At 34.4% G+C, this 17,533-nt stretch overlaps 2 protein-coding genes and 1 long non-coding RNA gene across 4 annotated transcripts; 2 read left to right on the top strand and 1 right to left on the bottom strand.

Moving 5' to 3' along the window:
- Positions 1 to 575: 575 nt before the first annotated feature.
- LOC122195362 (uncharacterized) lies at positions 576 to 1,711 on the top strand. Of its 2 annotated transcripts, none has more exons than XR_006185678.2 (2): positions 576 to 1,235; positions 1,310 to 1,711. It is a non-coding gene; the product is annotated as an uncharacterized LOC122195362 (long non-coding RNA). The 2 variants fall into 2 exon arrangements; XR_006185677.2 differs by having other exon boundaries at positions 576 to 1,242.
- An 11,092-nt stretch (positions 1,712 to 12,803) lies between these two features.
- LOC128128148 (UDP-D-apiose/UDP-D-xylose synthase 2-like) lies at positions 12,804 to 14,443 on the bottom strand. Its single transcript, XM_052767003.1, has 7 exons — positions 14,097 to 14,443; positions 13,902 to 13,994; positions 13,653 to 13,760; positions 13,446 to 13,560; positions 13,218 to 13,351; positions 13,025 to 13,126; positions 12,804 to 12,946 (listed from the first exon to the last, which is right to left on the bottom strand). Exons 1-7 carry the CDS (start codon positions 14,373 to 14,375, stop codon positions 12,824 to 12,826), a joined length of 954 nt encoding a protein of 317 aa, XP_052622963.1. The 5' UTR covers positions 14,376 to 14,443; the 3' UTR covers positions 12,804 to 12,823.
- Positions 14,444 to 15,342: 899 nt separating this feature from the next.
- Positions 15,343 to 17,208, top strand: LOC111893292 (uncharacterized). Its single transcript, XM_023889352.1, has 3 exons — positions 15,343 to 15,439; positions 15,543 to 16,336; positions 17,146 to 17,208. Exons 1-3 carry the CDS (start codon positions 15,343 to 15,345, stop codon positions 17,206 to 17,208), a joined length of 954 nt encoding a protein of 317 aa, XP_023745120.1.
- The last annotated feature ends 325 nt before the right edge of the window (positions 17,209 to 17,533 follow it).

The raw sequence follows: 17,533 nt of genomic DNA, 5'->3' as shown, positions 1-17,533 counted from the left end.
GTACTATCGATGAATTCTCAATTAGAATTAAGTTAAGAACAAGAATGGACTACATGAATACATTATAAAAAAATGGAACAAATTCAAAAGGGACATTTCCCGAATGAAAACTGGGGTTCAATAGATCATTTGCATTTCATCAGTTTGCTAAAAGGGAAACATGCTCCTTCTGAACTCTAAAAGAGTTATTCGTGATCTCCTCCTATTTTGTTACTTCAAGTATTGTATTAAACGTAACGTATCCTTCTTTGATCAAAAGGGCAAATCTGTTTCCTATTTATTTTCCATTCATAGAGTCCATTATTCTCTTCACATCTGTGGGGGAGGGGCTGTGTCAGTAAGTATTCAAAATTTGGGTAATTTTTGGTACTTCGGATTGCGATTGCTAACTGTTCCTGTTACTCTCTCTCTCTCTCTCTCTCTCTCTCTCTCTCTCTCTCTCTCTCTCTCTCTCTCTCTCTCTCTCTCTCATCTCTCTCTCTCTCTCTCTCTCTCTCTCTCTCTCTCTCTCTCTCTCTCTCTCTCTCTCTCTCACAACACACACACACACACACACACACTAGTTAATGCTCATCACTTCTTGTAATCTATCACGACTCCTTCTATATATAGTTACCCTAAACCCTTTCTAGCTATGGATTCATCAAGGAAACCTCCAAAGCTATTGGTCTTTGAAGATCAAACCTTGAGAGGCATGGGTCTTAGGTGAAACCCTTCATATTTAGGTTTCTAGGAAAATAACCCTTGATAGCTTTTGATTCGTTGAAGAGAATTATCTCTTCCTTGTTTCCATATTTTTGACCTTAAACTTTTCCCTTTCCATGGTCTTTGTTCATCTGATCATATTTCGTTCCTATCTTTTCCAGTTGTCCTGTTCTTGTAATTAAACTCATTATCATCTCTAACCTCTGGTATATAGAAGAGAAGAGCCAAACTTTTACACTTTTCACTAGGGTTTTCCTCGTCCTTCCTTTTTCTTGATGGAGAAATGATATTAGATCTTAAGTGAAGCGCAACAGTCGGTTCTTGCTGCTGGAGCATCTTCAAGATTCACAAAAGCTCCATTTCTAGGGTTTCATAAAGTTTTTCTTTTTTCTTAAAAAGAAAAAAAAAAGTGATGTATGGGTCCTCTTGATGGTTTGAGAATCTTGATGATGCTGCAGCTGCAATTACTGGCTAAATTTCTTGATTAATCTTTTTCTATCGTGTAATAATATTCTACCAACTGGATTGTGGTAAGTGGTAAGTACATATATTATCTTAAAAGACTTTCTTAATTACCTATTAATGGCTTCTTTCTTTTTTGCAGATTATTTTATATTCTTTGTTGTTTTTTGAGCCAGGTCTTGTTTATGGTATTAGGGTTTTGCTAATAATAAGGAGGTGTGCGTTTGAAATGTCAGTTTTGTCCTTGTTTTCTTTTATTAAATTTATTATCAAATGTTTATTTGAACTCTCTCTCTCCTTCTGTGTGTGTGAGAGGAAATCTTTCAGGTGTTGCAGCAGTTCAAGAAAATATACATATCACCATGTGATTCGATAAGCATGTCTGTATTCTGTACTTGAGTGGATGACCAATTTGTACTGTACAACTTGAAATCATGGGATTCTTGTTTCTACATGATGGTCCACTTTATGTTCTTGGATTTGCTAGGTGAACTGTGAAGAGATCCATTAGGTCTAATCGATTTAATAATGGGTTTTTTTGTCATTTCTGATTTACTGTTAGTAGTAATAACATTAATTAGGTCTCTTACAAAATGTTTAAGTTATCACCAAAATGTATATAAGATACTACTTTGTTAAAAAAATAACATTTTTTTTTTATTTCTACTGGTAAGAATCAATATTAAATGTTAGATTCCTATGTTCTGTTTTTGTTTTCTTTTTATGAACTAATTAACAATTAATCTCATATATATATTTTTTACAAGCATATGAAGAGATTATAGGAAAAGAAACAAGCATAATGATTTGTGAAGTATGGTTTTTTCCTCCATTTAACAAGTACTTTCATCCCAAAACCTTAATTACACATTTACACTTGAGTATATGTTTTGGCTCCACTAATTAATGACATTTGAAACGACTAATGCTTAATAAAAAAATTTGACCGTAAAAATTATTTAGTAAGATTAGCTGTGTATGATTAATTCTCTTCACATAATAAATTAAATACCACTTATTCATTTGCATCATTTTGTTTTTCATTTGTAAGGAATGAAGTCGCACTGCATGAAGTAAAATCGAATCGAAAAATTGACCTTTAGTATTGAAGTCTTTTATGGAAACATTGTTTAGATTTTGGTAAAAATTATACTATACGTCTTGATCTTTATTTCATCTTTTCTTTTAAATTCAATTGAAACAACAAACGGGCATTAATTTGACTTATTAATTAGTATGGTCCGTGAGATGCGCATGGTTCAAACTTCAAATCCCGCATCAAACAAACATAGATTTTTGTAATATAGATCAGAGTATACATTGCCAGTTGCAAAAAGTTAAATCGCAACATATTAGTTTGTGGCGTGAATTAATGGTATAACATCTTTTGACCAAAAGCATCATTTATGTACGATTGAATAATCACCAATCTACATATATATCATTGAAATTATTAATGATTGAAAGATGCCAAAGACTTGCAAAAGGTACATAGCCAATATGTCTTTGGGTTAATAATTTGGAAACTGGTACGTTTGACAGTTTTTGTTTGGGAAAGTGTTGTCCGTAAAGTGCTGTCTGGGAAAGTTTTCTGACTGGGAAAGAAACCATGTTGTTTGATTGTACTTTTGATTGACTGTGCTGAATGATGAAAAAAAATAGTAATTCAATGAAAAATAAATTTTAAAAAAGTTATTTAAAAAAATTAATAATCCAATAAAGAAAGAAAGATGCGGGGTTTGGTGTATAATTGTCTTTCCATCCCATTCAACCAAAAAGATATTATTTTGGGGCTTTCCGGGAAAGACATGTCTTACCGGGAAAGACTCTTTCTTTTGTGTAAATCAAACAGTCTTTCCGATCAATTCAACCAGAAAGATCTATTTGGACCTGGAAAGATGTGTATCAAACGGGGCCTAACCAAGTTGTTTTTTTTTTTTTTTTTTTTTTTTTTGCGCATCATATATGATGTCAAATTAGTTAGACTGGCAAAAGGTGTAGCCAATATGTCATTGGGTTAATGTTTAGAAACATAGCCAAGTGTTTCTCTATATACCCATTTGCTAATTTTCTATTTGTTACGTATATCATATATTACTACAGTGATCAAGAATTTCACATATAGTTTTCATATTTAGTTCTTGAAGCTATATTAGAACTTCGTAAATTTCAATGCCTTCTCTTTCAACTAACAAGAATATTTATACAAGGTACAATACCGACTCCCAACAATAAAGGATTAAACAATATTAACTATCAACGCTAAATATAAATGTAACGTTTAGTAATGAGAAAGTTATCACAATTTCATTCCAAAGATTGACAAATAACCAAAGAATAAGTTTGACAATTCCAAAAACCAAATATCAAACTAACAAAGATAGAAAGTTATAAAGTGCGGAAATCTTCAATGGATGCAATACAATCAAGTCATACCCTTTCACTTGTTGCCAGAAACATTTTAAAATTAAAATCAAAAGCACAACATATACAGAGTTTTACAAAATACCGCATACAAAACAAAATAATAAGCCCAGTCCTAAGGGTATATTTCAACCCTAGGGGTATATTTCAACCTAATAGGCTCATCCTTAAGAGGTCCAACCCAACGAAGCATGTAAACATACAAGCAACAAACAAGACCCTACCAGTCTAACATATCATGTCATAAGTAATACACAGTGGTGGAGCAGGGTCAAAATAAAGGGGAAATCCCAAAAAAAATTGTGTAATATACAATTAAAAAAAATAAAAACTGCAAATTTTATTAGACATAAAGTTCAAATGAAAGTTTAGCAAGGGAATTAGTTAAATAAGAAAAAAAAAACGAAATTTTAAAGACTAAATTTTGTAAGTTTGACAAGTAAGTTAGTTAAATGAAAAACGTTATTTAAATGTAAAGGGATTAAAATAATAATAATAATAATAATAATAATAATAATAATTTTTGGAGTATATAAGTTCAAGGTGTAAATTGTATTTTTCGGAATTTTGTTTTGTAAGACAAGTTAGGTTGAGGGAGTAAATTTGTCAGGATGTTGAACTTTAAGGACCAAAACAGTCTAATTCAGAAATCAATTCGTCTTCTTCGCTTTAACAACTATGCATCGACAGGAACTCTTTTCTCTTTCATTTTTGGACCTACACATATTTACAAATTCGAAAGTCTTTGATTACTACCCTCTTGTATACGATTCTATCTGTTATAGTGAAATCCCCCTCCTCCCTTGAGTTCAAATCTTGACAGAAAGAGATAGATAAAGAATTGAACTTCAGAGAGGTCATGTTTCTCCAGTGATTTTAGTGAGTAACGAGATCATGAGAGAACTTCGTTAAGCAAGGGTGCAATGTGACCTACTTGCGATTTCTGTTTCATACTCTTAGAGAGATCGACATAGATTAGAGTGAAAGGAAAGGTGAAGGTATGATTGACAATGAAACTCGACATTTGTTAAAGGTGGTGCTTGCATGCTTAGTATTCCGGCGAGTGGAGAGTGTCAGGTTCCTGAAAAAAATTATAATACTGATTTTTTTAATGCCATCCCGGGCTACCCCGGGATCCAAGGTGGATCCACCTATGGTAATACAGTAAGAAAAATCACATGATCAAAGAGTTGCAATCAACTATTTGAAGTCCCATGAATCAGCTACATAAATTGCATAACCAATCATTTGTTGCATGTGGTATTTTGGAAAACTCAATCTACAACTCAAAATCTCTCATTTGACCAAAAGTCAAACTGGTCCAAATAGTCAACGGTCAATGGTATAGTAAATGGTCATCACGCTATGAATAGCTACTGGTCGCATTGTGATTACTATGTGACACAATAGTCACGAAACCCCCGAAGATCGTGTCGTGACTAGCAGGTCAGTCGTGTTGTGAACTCCAACTTAACAACCTTCATTTCTAATGACTTAATTGAGGGATTTTATAGAAAAAAATATTACAATGTGGAAAACAATTAATAGTTAATATGGTACATGCTTCCTATAAAAGATATATGTCATACACCTGGATAGAAACATATAATGAACAACTAAACCTAGTAGAACCGTAGTGTAATTCGAAATTACCAAGTGTAGAGTTACATACCTCTTGATTTGTTGTAGTAAACAAATCACTTCAATCTCCTTGTAGTGTAGGTCTTGAAAAGTTGAGCACCAAAAGGACGGTGTCTCTAATGACTCACACTCAAACCCAATAACTAGAAAAATATATAAGAGAAGAGAGAGGAGATGTTTAGCTATAAAATATTTCAATGAAGAGTATGCATGGAAATTGATGGCATTGGGGTCATATTTATAGTTTAGGTAACTTATGGACAAAGCAAGAATGGAATGATTAAATAATAGATTTAATCACAATTCAAATCATGTCTTTATTTACTACTAGGAGGCTTTTAGAAACCCTAAAAGGTTCCCAAAAACGTCCATGTGATGGTAGGTCAAGAATTGTATTTCCTTGCTCAACTATAAACAATTACAATTTATCCATTGAACCTTTAATTAATTTAGTTTAATCCCGAATTAATTCCACATTAATTCTAATTAATAATTAATTAGTTCTAATTGATTTCACATTAATTTATTAATCATTTAAATTAACAAACCCATTTTCTATTTTTAATTTATATATTGATCATATAATATATTAACAAATTATTTCATCATAATTTACAATTAGTTTAGCAATCATATAATAATCTAATAAATTATCTTATCTCTATAAATGTCATTCTAACCAACTTCTAGTTATGAGGGCAACCTAAATGGACTTTGCTTCTAATTACAAGAATATACAAATTTAGTTACTGGATTAGACACCTTAATCCAACATTAATACCTTAAGTGAAAAACTCAAAACTTTAGTTCCGAATCTTCTAAGTGGCTTAATTGATAAACTTTTCAACCTTATCCATTCCCATGGCTTAATATTCTCTAAACTCTAAACTTAATCTCAACGTGGATCAAGACTCATGCATTACACCATGGAAATGCATGCAAAAATATTTTTCCATCAACTAATTAGTCCACAAAGACATAAATTCAAGAGTAATGTTATGGAGTTCTTCAAACTCCAAGAACACCAAAGAATTTTACTAAAAGGGACCAAAAAGACATAATAAATAGATCTAAGGAAATAGGAGCAAGATTAGAACTACCTGCAAAGGTCCAAAAATAAGAACTGGAAGTTGCATATAGGCTTAAAACAAATCTCCTTAGCTCTCTGATAATGCAGTCTGGTGAAATGAGAAAACTCTAGGGGTTAGTACCCTTAAATATGGCCTAAATCCCGAGAACTATGGTTTAGCCCATAATACCCATCATGCCATGAGATTCAATAAAGGGCATGCCGCTACTCATCGTGCCTTTACCAGAAAAAATCTCCAAAACATGATTTAATCCAAAATTAAAGGATTACAAATATTAACCAGGAAAATCGATGTTATAATTCTCCCCAACTTGAATCAGATTACATCCTAACGCAAACACTTATGACAATATCCTTATGATATCTTCATCCCTAGTCCCCTCGACTAGGACCACATCTTTCTTACACCGAAGCGAGTACTCAAAACATCCATACTAAAACAACTCAAACAATCTAAAGTTTGAAAGTCTATGCCCAAAGGGCACCATATGCACGCTTGAGTTCCTGACACTTCTAACCAACCATTCCTACAAGCGTAAAAATGGATGAACCAAAACCTCACGTCGTATCTAAGCTCCCTTCTTAGATCAAATTACATCCATGTAACATCCGTTTTTAGGTAATAATATTTCAATATTTAATTATTCAAGTTTGGGGGTTTTAAGAATTTTGACTGAAAGCAGCGTGGCCATGTCACTTAAGTGACAACACGTTAAGGTATTGGTCGCATCGCGATGACGGTTGAGTTCAAAACCCTAGATCTTGGGCCTAGGGCTTTACTTAAGCATCATTGTGATTAACTGTTTGGTGACGTAACTGCAGCGTGGCTAAGGACTTGCTACAGAATGGTGAGCTGGGAAGCCTTGTGACTGTTTTGTCATTAAGAAACCGTAGTGCAGATAGGGTAAGGTCGCAACACGGTGGTCAGTGAGAGTTGGCCATTGACTGTTGACTTTTTTACCAGATTAAGTTTTGGTCAACATGGAGGTTTTAGGTTGTAAACTAAGGTGTGATGTTTGTTTGTTATAGGCGGTTCGTGTAGTTGACTCTACGTGACTTAGAGTGTTGTCATTTCAACTTTTGATTTTATGTGAGTCATTTCACTATACTATAGGGAACTAAGTGTCAGGTTATGTTGGTTGTCTTTGTGACTCTTGCTTGTCTGGTTACATGCTTATTACCCTATGCTTGTTTATTTTCTTGTTGGATGGTCCTGTTGGGTTAGACCCTCAAGGTTGGGCCCACATGATTGAAACATAATTGTTGGGCTAGGCCCGTTATTGCATGGTATGTGGAATTTTAGGGAAGTCACTAAGGTTTGTGCTTATGGTTTAAGTTTAAATGCTTCATATACTTCTGGTAGCAAAGAGAAGGTGTTGTTGAATCTTTATGTCCAAGAATCATTATGGAGTGATATTGCTATTAATATATGATCCTATAGGGTCACACCTTTATCAAGTTGGCACATTTTGTATATTTATTATTAATGTGATTATTAATAAATAATATCGATTCTTGTACTTTAAGTAGGGAATAATTATTGTTTTGTGAAAATAATAATTATAAGAGAGGATAACTAGTTATTATTTTATATGGTATGGATTAATAAGTCATGCACAACATTTTGGACTAGTTGGATTCTTTTGTCTTTTACCTAATGACAAAGTTTATATTTTATAAACTTAGAGTTTATAAATTTTAAAGAATACATCCTCTTTTGAGTGGTATGGCCAAAATTAATAAACAAATATGGAGGTTGTTTGTCAACCTCCATGCTTTGTCTCTCATGCTTTTAAAGGCTAGAAATACTTTAGAGTATTTTAATCTTATTTAAGGGAGTGCCTTGCATAAGTTTTGAGTAAGTTTTTGCTCTTATTTTCTTCTTATTTTGGTCTCTAAAATCGTGAGTTTTATGCCTCTGCAACACTCTCTCTTTTGAAGTTAATTTGGTGGTTTAGAAGCATTCTTGAGTTGTTTCCTTTAGTGCTTATTTGAGTTAACACTACAAGAAAAAAACTGTTTTACGACGCGCAAACCACGACACTGAGTGATTTATGTTATGCAAAAGAGAGTGACATTAAAAGAATGTCGTCTATTCAAAAAATTTAAGGATTTAGGTCACGCATTATTGCGTGCCCTTAAATTAGTGTCTCATGTAAAAAAGTTAAAAACATGGAGGGCACTCGTGCGTCCTCTGTGAATGTCGTTATATATTTTTTTAAGGAACACGTGTCTCTAAGAGGGAAAATGAAATCCCCAAATTTTTTAAACCCCCGCCTTCTTCTCCTACATTCATTTCCATATGACTCTCATATCTACCCTACATCGTCTCCACCTCTCACCCACATCCACTGCCTCACAAAATTTTCACAAGCTAACGATTGGGGGTTATTTTCACATATGCTCTACTTCCCATCGTCCATCTACTTCTGCCCTAGATCCGACGATTGAAGAGTACAAATATGTCTAGGGTTTTATTTTATTTTGAGCTTCCACTTCTTCTATTTTCTCTCAACCCAGTATGTGCGAGGGTCGTTCGTGGTGATCGACCGGTGGTCAAACAATTCAGTGCCAAAAAAAGAAGTGGCTCTCCATTCTCTTCTCAATTGAGATTTCTAAGGATTTACATCGGTATTTCAAACGACTTCAACTCTTTTCACAGATTTCTTCCCATCTGATTTTATGACTTTGGATTTCTTATTGGCGTCTCATATCCTCTCCCGTCGAGTTCAAAATTGTCACTCGAGGAAATAATGGCAGCGGAAGATGATGAAGGGCCTTCAATGGTGGTTTGTTTATTACATTGTGGTAGCGGAGATGACAGTGCTGTTGATAGCCCTAAACAATAGTCATCTTAAAAGAAATTATCAAAGAGAAAGGTACGTATTAGTTCTAGAGTTCTTATATAAAATTAGGTCATCTGTACCCTTCTTGGGCACAAAATTGAATCATTTGTAAATCGCAATTAGTACAACAATATTTCTAATCTATCATCAAAATTTGTGGCGCACCTAATAGTTTATATTCAAAACTAGGTATTAAGTCCAATGATTTGGTCTGGTGGTCGGTTGCAATGGTTTTAACTCCAATTGCTGCCAAAATCAGACTTCCTTTCTTACTTGTTATGTGTGCCTTCATGGGAATTGGTGAGGTTGGTATCTGATTCCAGTTCTTGTTTCATCATATTGAATTAAATAGAAACTGAGAAAAAGAGACATAAACGAAAGAGTCGTGTGTTACAGGGCGTTGCAATGCCTGCTATGAATAACATACTCAATTGTCTTTATTTTTTACTTTTTTAATTCTCATTCTAAAACTAATGAAGAGCTTCTACTAGTTAAATATGGGAAACTCTTTGGGCGTGATCCTATCTTCACTATGATTTGTAAAGCTACTGCAGTACCAGAACTTGCAAAAAATCTTGATATACAGAAAAACAAGTCTTTTGTACATCATTGTCAGGTGAATATTTTCATATCAATAAACTTTTTATTATTAACATATTGAAAATTTAATATGTGGTTTATACGTGCTTACTTAATCATCCTAACATATGATTATTGCATTTCTTGAAAAAGTTGGCGATAACATATGGTTTATACGTGTTTACTTAATAACTTTATTTTTAAAACTAATTTTTATAATATGTGTTTTGTAGAATTTATGCATGAAGATTGACAAAAATGCATCTCATAATGATCAAACTTGGTGAAAAAATGCATCTCATAATGATCACAAATAGTGAAACCGGTGAGTATTATTTAGATATATATTCTTCTATTATATTGGTTAAAGAACATTTTTGGGGTACTTTTTAAATTTTTATTTGCTTTTACTTTGGAAACTTATTAAGAATTGATATGCCAGCTAAGTGAAAAAGGAAAGAAAAAAAGGGATTGAGTCTATGAAGGATGTGGCAAGGGAACCTGCAATTCTACCTACGGTTTTATTGCTTCAGTGCCAAGTATAACTTGCTAAAGGGCTCACACTGGTCTAATTAAATACTGTGGAGATGTTTGTGGGATTGTGTATTTGCCTTGAACATACAATGTGCGATGACTTGTCTTCTCATTTATCTAAAAAATGGCATTTCTTGTGCTTTTATGTAATGATTCATCTTTCTTTGACTTTTCATCTTAAAATCTTCACTACAAGAAAAAAGGCCTTTTACGACGCTCATTGCGCGTCGTAAAACGCTCAGACGACGCGCAAATGCGTGTCAAGGAAGGCCCTGTCATAAAGAGAGACGACGCGCTTTTGCGCGTCGTCTATAGACGACGCGCATTTACGACGCGCGGTTACGACACGCAATGCGTATCAAGGAAGGCCCTGTCATAAAGGAAGACGACACGCATTCGCGTGTCGTAACCTTACGACGCGCGTGTTAATGACACGCAATGCGTATCAAGAAAGCCCCTGTCAAGAAAGGCCATGTCATAAATGAAGATGACACACATTTTTGCGTATCGTAATTTTAAATGTTTAAAAAAATATTTTTTTATAGATTTACTAATTTTCAAATTAAATTTGCATTTAATGCATCATAATAGAAAATAAAATATCATATACAAAAAATATGATCCATTTCATAAAATTTAATGTCATACAAAAATAGAATCCATTGCATAATATTTTATTACAAATTTGACATTTTTTTGTTTCCGTACTTTGACAATTTGTGCTGCTGCTGATTCCGGAGCCAATCCGCGACTGCATTCCAGAGCTGATTCAGTGGAAAGAGTATCCCAGACTCCATCACTTGAAATTACAAGCCGCCCACAAGCAGAAGATAGCTGAAGATCATGAATAAATAAAATTTGTTAATAAAAAGAGGAATAAATTGAGTTTAATTACTAAACACCAACATTCGAACCAATTAATGAAAGTTAAAGCATCTAAATAATATAGCATGGGATGCAAATATATCATGCATCGTACAAACAATGAAGATTTTTAGTTTCTGGAAGATTATTGACATCATTGGGATTAAGAGTTTTCTTTGCTTATTCGTTGCACCTCATATGTTTCCATCACATTTGAAGGATTATAATGCTACATAGCTCTATTAAAGATGCTACAATATCTCTCTATTGTTATGCATGAAATCAAGACATATGATCTTCTAATACTAGAAAACAAGAGCTATTCGGAATAATAAAGCTACATACCTGAGTTTGCAAGAGGTATCGCAAGGTGCTGCCGACTCAAAACCAAGCAGCCTTAGGCACTTATCAAGGACTGAACTGAGGATGCACATCTGATAGAAAAAAGATAAAAATATAATTACAAGGATTAATAAAAGCTATTCGGAAGCCAACAATGAGAACCAAATTTATTTAAAAAAAAGGAGATAGAGAAAGAGAGAGACTACTTGCATCTAGCCTCTAAAAATGTGCTTTGTGTGACCATCACCCGGATCAGCACCAATCTGGATCTTTTGATCTGAGGCTCTGTTATGTGTCTCGCTTAAGACATCCAGATAATCTGAATGCTTCTTCTCAGTTTGAAACTGCAATAATTGAGATACATTTCATTTAGAGGGGATAGATAAAGAAAATATGAATGACCATCAATTTATCAGTAATCAAAGGGGACGGTTCTCTTCAGCAGAAAGATAGAGCCTTTGATAGATCCTAGTGAATCAGTTACTAAGGAATGTGACATGTAGATTGGATTGGTAAACCAAAAGGTAACAGTGTCACTGCAGGGTTTTGCATTTTCTTGAGACTCAAAAGGGCAGTGTTGTCTTATTCTAGGTTGATTGTTAAAAAAATTAATATGGAATACCTAATATGGAAACAGTAAAAAAATTAATAGTAAAAAAGTGGACTCTTATTCTACTAGGTTGATTGTTAAAAAAGTATATACGTCTCCAGGGGTATCAAGAAGTGGCTGCTAATTGGTGGAGCCAACAATTGGCTCGGGAATATGATCTTCTAGGTAAGCATACCTACACAAAAGTTAAATTACTTTTTAGCCCTTGTGGTTAATTGATAACACACACAGATGCAGGATGAAATAAAGAGAAGGAATAACATACCTTTTTTCAAATACAACAAGTGTAGAAGATTCATAACTCTCAAAGTGATGCTTTGAGTTAGGAGGTAGGTAAGCAAACGAGTCTACCTACAGTTCAATGACAAATATTAACTTGTCATTTTCATTCTACATTTAAAATTAATTCTTATTAGGACATTCTACTTTTAAACCTACCAATCTAGCAATTTTTTCAAAGAATATAATTTATAATTTTTTTGTGGAAAGTACATTGTTATTTCTTGAATACAAGATGTTACAAAACTTACCTTTGCAGCCATACATGAATCAATTATTTTCTTAGCTTCAGAAAGAACGTGAAACAAAAAGCTTATGTTCCATATTAATACTAAAAGAAAAAAAGGCTTTGATTATTTGAAGGGAAAAATGCATACATCAATGAGGCCCACACACCCTGCGTATGCAATAAAATGGAATGTTAGGACTTAGGACAGGACCAAACTTTTACTTTCCCAAAATACCCTTTTCACTAACCTTGGTCATCATTTCAGCTAGCTGCCTCACTGTAACTTCATTATTGGGGTTTCCAACATTGAAGATATGACCATTAGCTCTAGCAGGATTCTCCTGTGAAGAAAATAGTCAAGAATGAGATTCATCTTTGATTGAAATTAAGAGTGTTGTAATAACTAATAAGTAACATACAATCATCAAAAGAACAGCTTCAATGGCATCCTTGATATAGACAAAGGTCCTTTGAGATTCACCACCATCAACTAGCTTCAAAGGCTCACGTCTGAGAAGATTCTGTGAAACAAAAGAATCCATTTTTTAAGTCCAGGTAACGATTAAATTGAGTAATTAAATAGATAAAATTCAGTGATATGGTGAAACATACATTGCTAAAGCAAGCAAGAACCCTGGGAACACCTTCACTGGGACCATCAATCCCTGGAATGAAATCCATCCTAGGGCCCATCCAGTTGAAAGGTCTAACAATGGTGAATTCAAGGCCATTTTCAGCACCCTCAGCTGCAAAGAAAGCCAAAGTCATGAGAGGAGAATTCCATGGTGATTGGTGAATTCAATCATTTAATGAGAGATGAGAAAAAGAATGTGTTTATACCATAGATTAGCCTCTCGATCAATTGTTTTGCGCATGCATAAGACCACCTTTGTTTCTCAATTGGGCCAAAAATGCAAGGGGATGTATCTTCTTTAAGGATATAGTAAGCAGGATCCTGTAAATTGTTATGATCAAAGAAAAAAAAGGAGTTAATAAGTAAGTATTGATTAAATAATGCAGATACCTACTTTAAATCTGAATTCTTACCTGTCGCAAGGGGCTATCTTGGGGAAGATAGCTACCAATGGTTTTCCCGTATACTTCACAAGTGGAGAAGTGAATGAGCCGCTTGTTATTCTCTGAACAGTACTTAACCTAAAGGATGAAGATAAGATTGACGATTTATAAATCATAGAATTGGTTGAAATTATCGAGCATCAGAAACAGTAGAAGAGTTTATAATATAGAAGAAATGAAAAATATGTCGAATCAACGATACAGAAACGTGAATCATACCACAGGGAGAGCGTCGATGAAATTACTGTAGATCGTATCAAGAGGACGCGTATTGTAGTCCGCCGGTGTGCAGATCGCGGCTAGATTTACTGTCTACATCAACAAAAATAAAATAAAATGAAATCAATCATTCGGACGAATACGTGTTATTGAATACTATCTCCGCAAAGTACTAGCAGCCATTGAAGGTTTTACCAGATCGGAGCACTTGATAAGACCTTCGAGGCGCGAATCATTCTTAATGTTGAGGCGGTGGAACTGGATGCGACCAGCCCAAGGAAGGGAATCCGGCCCCTCGAGAAGGTGTTTGATTTTGTCATTGTAAACGTCCACCGCCAAGACAGTGTGCGGCGTCTCCGTCAACAATTTCTCACACAAGTGTGAGCCAATGAATCCACCGGCACCAATCATGCATATTGTGAACGGATTTATCGTATTTCCGTCCAGATCTACCCTCGCCGACGATGCCGCCATGCTAAATCTCCGGGGATGAGTAGCTTTCTGCTAGATTTTCTCTCGATGGACTGTATATGATCGGATATGGCGTCGTCGGTGATGGAGGAAGGTATTTAAAGCAGTGAGAAAAAAGAGGGAGAAAGATTTACGCAGGAGTAGTTCTTCTTCCTTGACGATTTAACCGGAGGAGGAGCAGGATCATAAATCGACAATCTCTGTGCTTCTATAACCTTCCTACGCTCCTCCGATTTCTTCTCAATAGCAGTGAAGACATTATCATTACCAGCGACAACGGATCCGTTTGGAAGCGCCTTCGGTTGAGGCACCTGCTGCTTAGGCTGATTCTTCCTGTTCTTCTTAGCGTAAGTAACCTTCTGCCATCCTTGATTGTTGTTGTCTTCAGAAATATTGTTGGATTTGAACTCCATTTCGGGAATTGGATTAGAGAAGAAGATAGGGATAGATTCGGAGAAAGGGAGAGATGATCAGAGCGCTGATTTCGTATTTGATTGAGAGAGAGAGAGAGAGAGAGATAGATAAGAACGATTGAAAGAAGGTAGAGGAGAGCATGGCAGGGTTTTTAATTTTTTCAGAATTTCATTTCCCCCTTTCCCCCAGAACGCGCGTTCCATTAAAAAATATAAAGCGACATCCTTAGACGACGCACATTTTATTATAGGTGCCCTCCGTGTTTTTTTTAAACACTAATTTAAGGGCGCGCAATAATGCGTGTCTTCTATCCTTAAATTTTTTTGAAGAGATGACATTTTTCTAATGTCACTCTCCTTTGCGTAACATAGATCAATGAGCGTCGTATTTTGCGCGTCGTAAAAGGCCTTTTTTCTTGTAGTGCTTCCGTAACAAACATTTCCTTTTTCCTTTTTCTTTTTGTTTTTCAGCATATCATGCAGGGTTGAATAATAAATTATGGACTTCTGTTTTGGATGATTGGATTTCTGCCAAGACACAAGTCGTAGTGGCTACAATGGCTTTTGTAGAATGGCTTGCATTCTTTTTCTTTTTGCTGCCACATTATCTCAAATTTAATCTGGTTTTAGCTTCTACGTCCTTGTTGACATCTGGTTCTTCTTTCTGATACGTGTTGACGTAGTTACTAGTTAGCGACACTGTCCCTTTATTGTTCCAATATTTTTGCAAAATATTTATTGATGAATATGCTTAAAGGGTGGAAATATGGATATTTGGAAATTTTTCTAAATTATATCTCAACACATGTTTACTTTCAGAGAGAGCAAGTTTCTAAACCAAGTGTAGGTGCATCACGAAGGCTACTACAATTTGCAGTGCGAGATGCAGTTACCACATCCCAGTCAACCGGTTTGACTTCAGAGCCATCATTAAAGCGATTGCGGTCTGTGGTTTCTACACCCAATGAAGATTTCCAAAGCCGCCCGAAACTCCGGTCGATTGCCCGAGTCCCCAAAGCCGTGGCTGTGGCCATTAAAGTTGTAACAAATGCTGCTAAAGACGTTGTAAAAGTCAAACCCTCGGGCAACGTGTTTGACCGGCTTGGGCGTAGTGTGGAGGAGGATTTATCAGATACCCCTCACCATCACCACTTCAATGAATATAGAGGTATTGCTGATGAAGATACTCAAATTACAGAGGCTACTGTTCCTACTTATTATGATGCGAGAATAGCATCCAACTTTGCGTATGATAACGAGGGGTATGATGTTGTTGATCCAAGGGGAAAAATGGGTATTTCACAAATTAGTAATGAGTCGGTGATGTCAGACTATAGTGCGGTAGATGTTGTGGATGGGATTGGTAGTACTAATGCTAATAATAATAAACCACGGAGAGATCAGAATTCTTCAAATAAGATGGTGAATGCTTCTTCGAATGTAAATAGTGGAAAACCATCTCATAATCCGAAACCAAGGGCGATTTTGGAAACGGAGAATCAAAAGCTTGTAGAGGAGACTGCCAATTCTATAATTGTTAGCAATGGAAATGTAAGATTATATTCAACTCAGTCAATACCTTCATTTATTTTTTCTTTTACTAAATGTAGAAAAAAGTTAAGTTCTAATCTTGTATAATTTTGTCCTCATTTATTGTTTATTTTGTTTCCCCAATTATGTAATCATTTTTTTTCTATTCAAGGGGCGCCCACTATACATGCTCAAAGGGAGATCCATAAGACATTGATGTCGACTGGTGAGTGTTGTGTCTGATCTTTCTTACTTTTTTATAGTGGAAATGCAAGGAATAGAAATGTACTTTCATTTGTATGTTTACTATAGCATCCTACTTCAATTTTTTCTATTACAGAATTGTATTTTCTGTTTTTTTATTACCCCATTGTACTTTGAAAATTCTACCCATTATTTCTACCTTTGTATTCAAAAAAATTTCGTATTAGGAAATTGTACTTTGAAAAATCTACTCAATCCCAGAAATGAAAATCAATTTGTATTTGAATGACAAATAAATATAAGTATGTAGCTATATTTCTTGATCGAGTGTTTTTTGCTAAAAGTATGATATCTATTTCTTTTTTTTTTCTTTTTTGCATATGATACATGGAAATAACCTTTAGTCACTATATAGTGAAGTTTCTTTGTTGATGATATTTTGTAGGATCCAAATGAGAAAGCCAAGTAAGAGACTAGAGATTGGTTGAACAATACAATATAACAGTACACTATACTACTGCCTTTATAGCATTATACCATTACTTTAAAGGCCTCCCTTTTTTTAGTATTTATATATGTGGATCCTCATTTAGACATTATATATGACAATTCTTATTATTGGTTAGGTGTCTGAGCTGGAATCTCAAATCGATAGCTTTGAAGTTGAGATGGAGGGGCTATCCATTTAGAAAGGAAAAGCAAGACCTCCAAGACTGAAGTCTTTTTGCCAAAAGCATTCTCATCAAAAAAAGGTTAATATTGATTTAGTATAAAATAATTCAAGCAATACATATTTAGTCGTGGGTTCCTTATAATGTTGTATATGTTTTGTTTTTTATAATAAATATTATGCAATATTAGCAACATTAACTTAGTATTGGAATGATTAATTGTATTTGACATATTAATGCAATGAATTATCTTTATTGTTTATGGTATTTTATTTTGTATTATGAAACTTTTAATGTGTGTTATTTAATTTGAAAATTAGTAAATCTATCAAAAATATATAAT

Source organism: Lactuca sativa, chromosome 8 (genome assembly GCF_002870075.4).
Source record: "Lactuca sativa cultivar Salinas chromosome 8, Lsat_Salinas_v11, whole genome shotgun sequence".
NCBI lineage: Eukaryota > Viridiplantae > Streptophyta > Magnoliopsida > Asterales > Asteraceae > Lactuca > Lactuca sativa.
This window is presented reverse-complemented; position numbering and strand designations above follow the sequence as displayed.

What these genes read in the sequence shown, in the direction of transcription:
- LOC128128148 (XM_052767003.1), bottom strand. Translation starts at nt 14,375, where the DNA reads ATGGCGGCATCGTCGGCGAGGGTAGATCTGGACGGAAATACGATAAAT. An exon ending in TTATCAAGTGCTCCGATCTG is followed by an intron (nt 13,995 to 14,096) that starts GTAAAACCTTCA and finishes TTGTTGATGTAG; the next exon opens with ACAGTAAATCTAGCCGCGAT. An exon ending in AAGATAGCCCCTTGCGACAG is followed by an intron (nt 13,561 to 13,652) that starts GTAAGAATTCAG and finishes AACAATTTACAG; the next exon opens with GATCCTGCTTACTATATCCT.
- LOC111893292 (XM_023889352.1), top strand. Translation starts at nt 15,343, where the DNA reads ATGGCTTTTGTAGAATGGCTTGCATTCTTTTTCTTTTTGCTGCCACAT. An exon ending in TACGTCCTTGTTGACATCTG is followed by an intron (nt 15,440 to 15,542) that starts GTTCTTCTTTCT and finishes ATATGCTTAAAG; the next exon opens with GGTGGAAATATGGATATTTG. An exon ending in TAATTGTTAGCAATGGAAAT is followed by an intron (nt 16,337 to 17,145) that starts GTAAGATTATAT and finishes ATTATTGGTTAG; the next exon opens with GTGTCTGAGCTGGAATCTCA.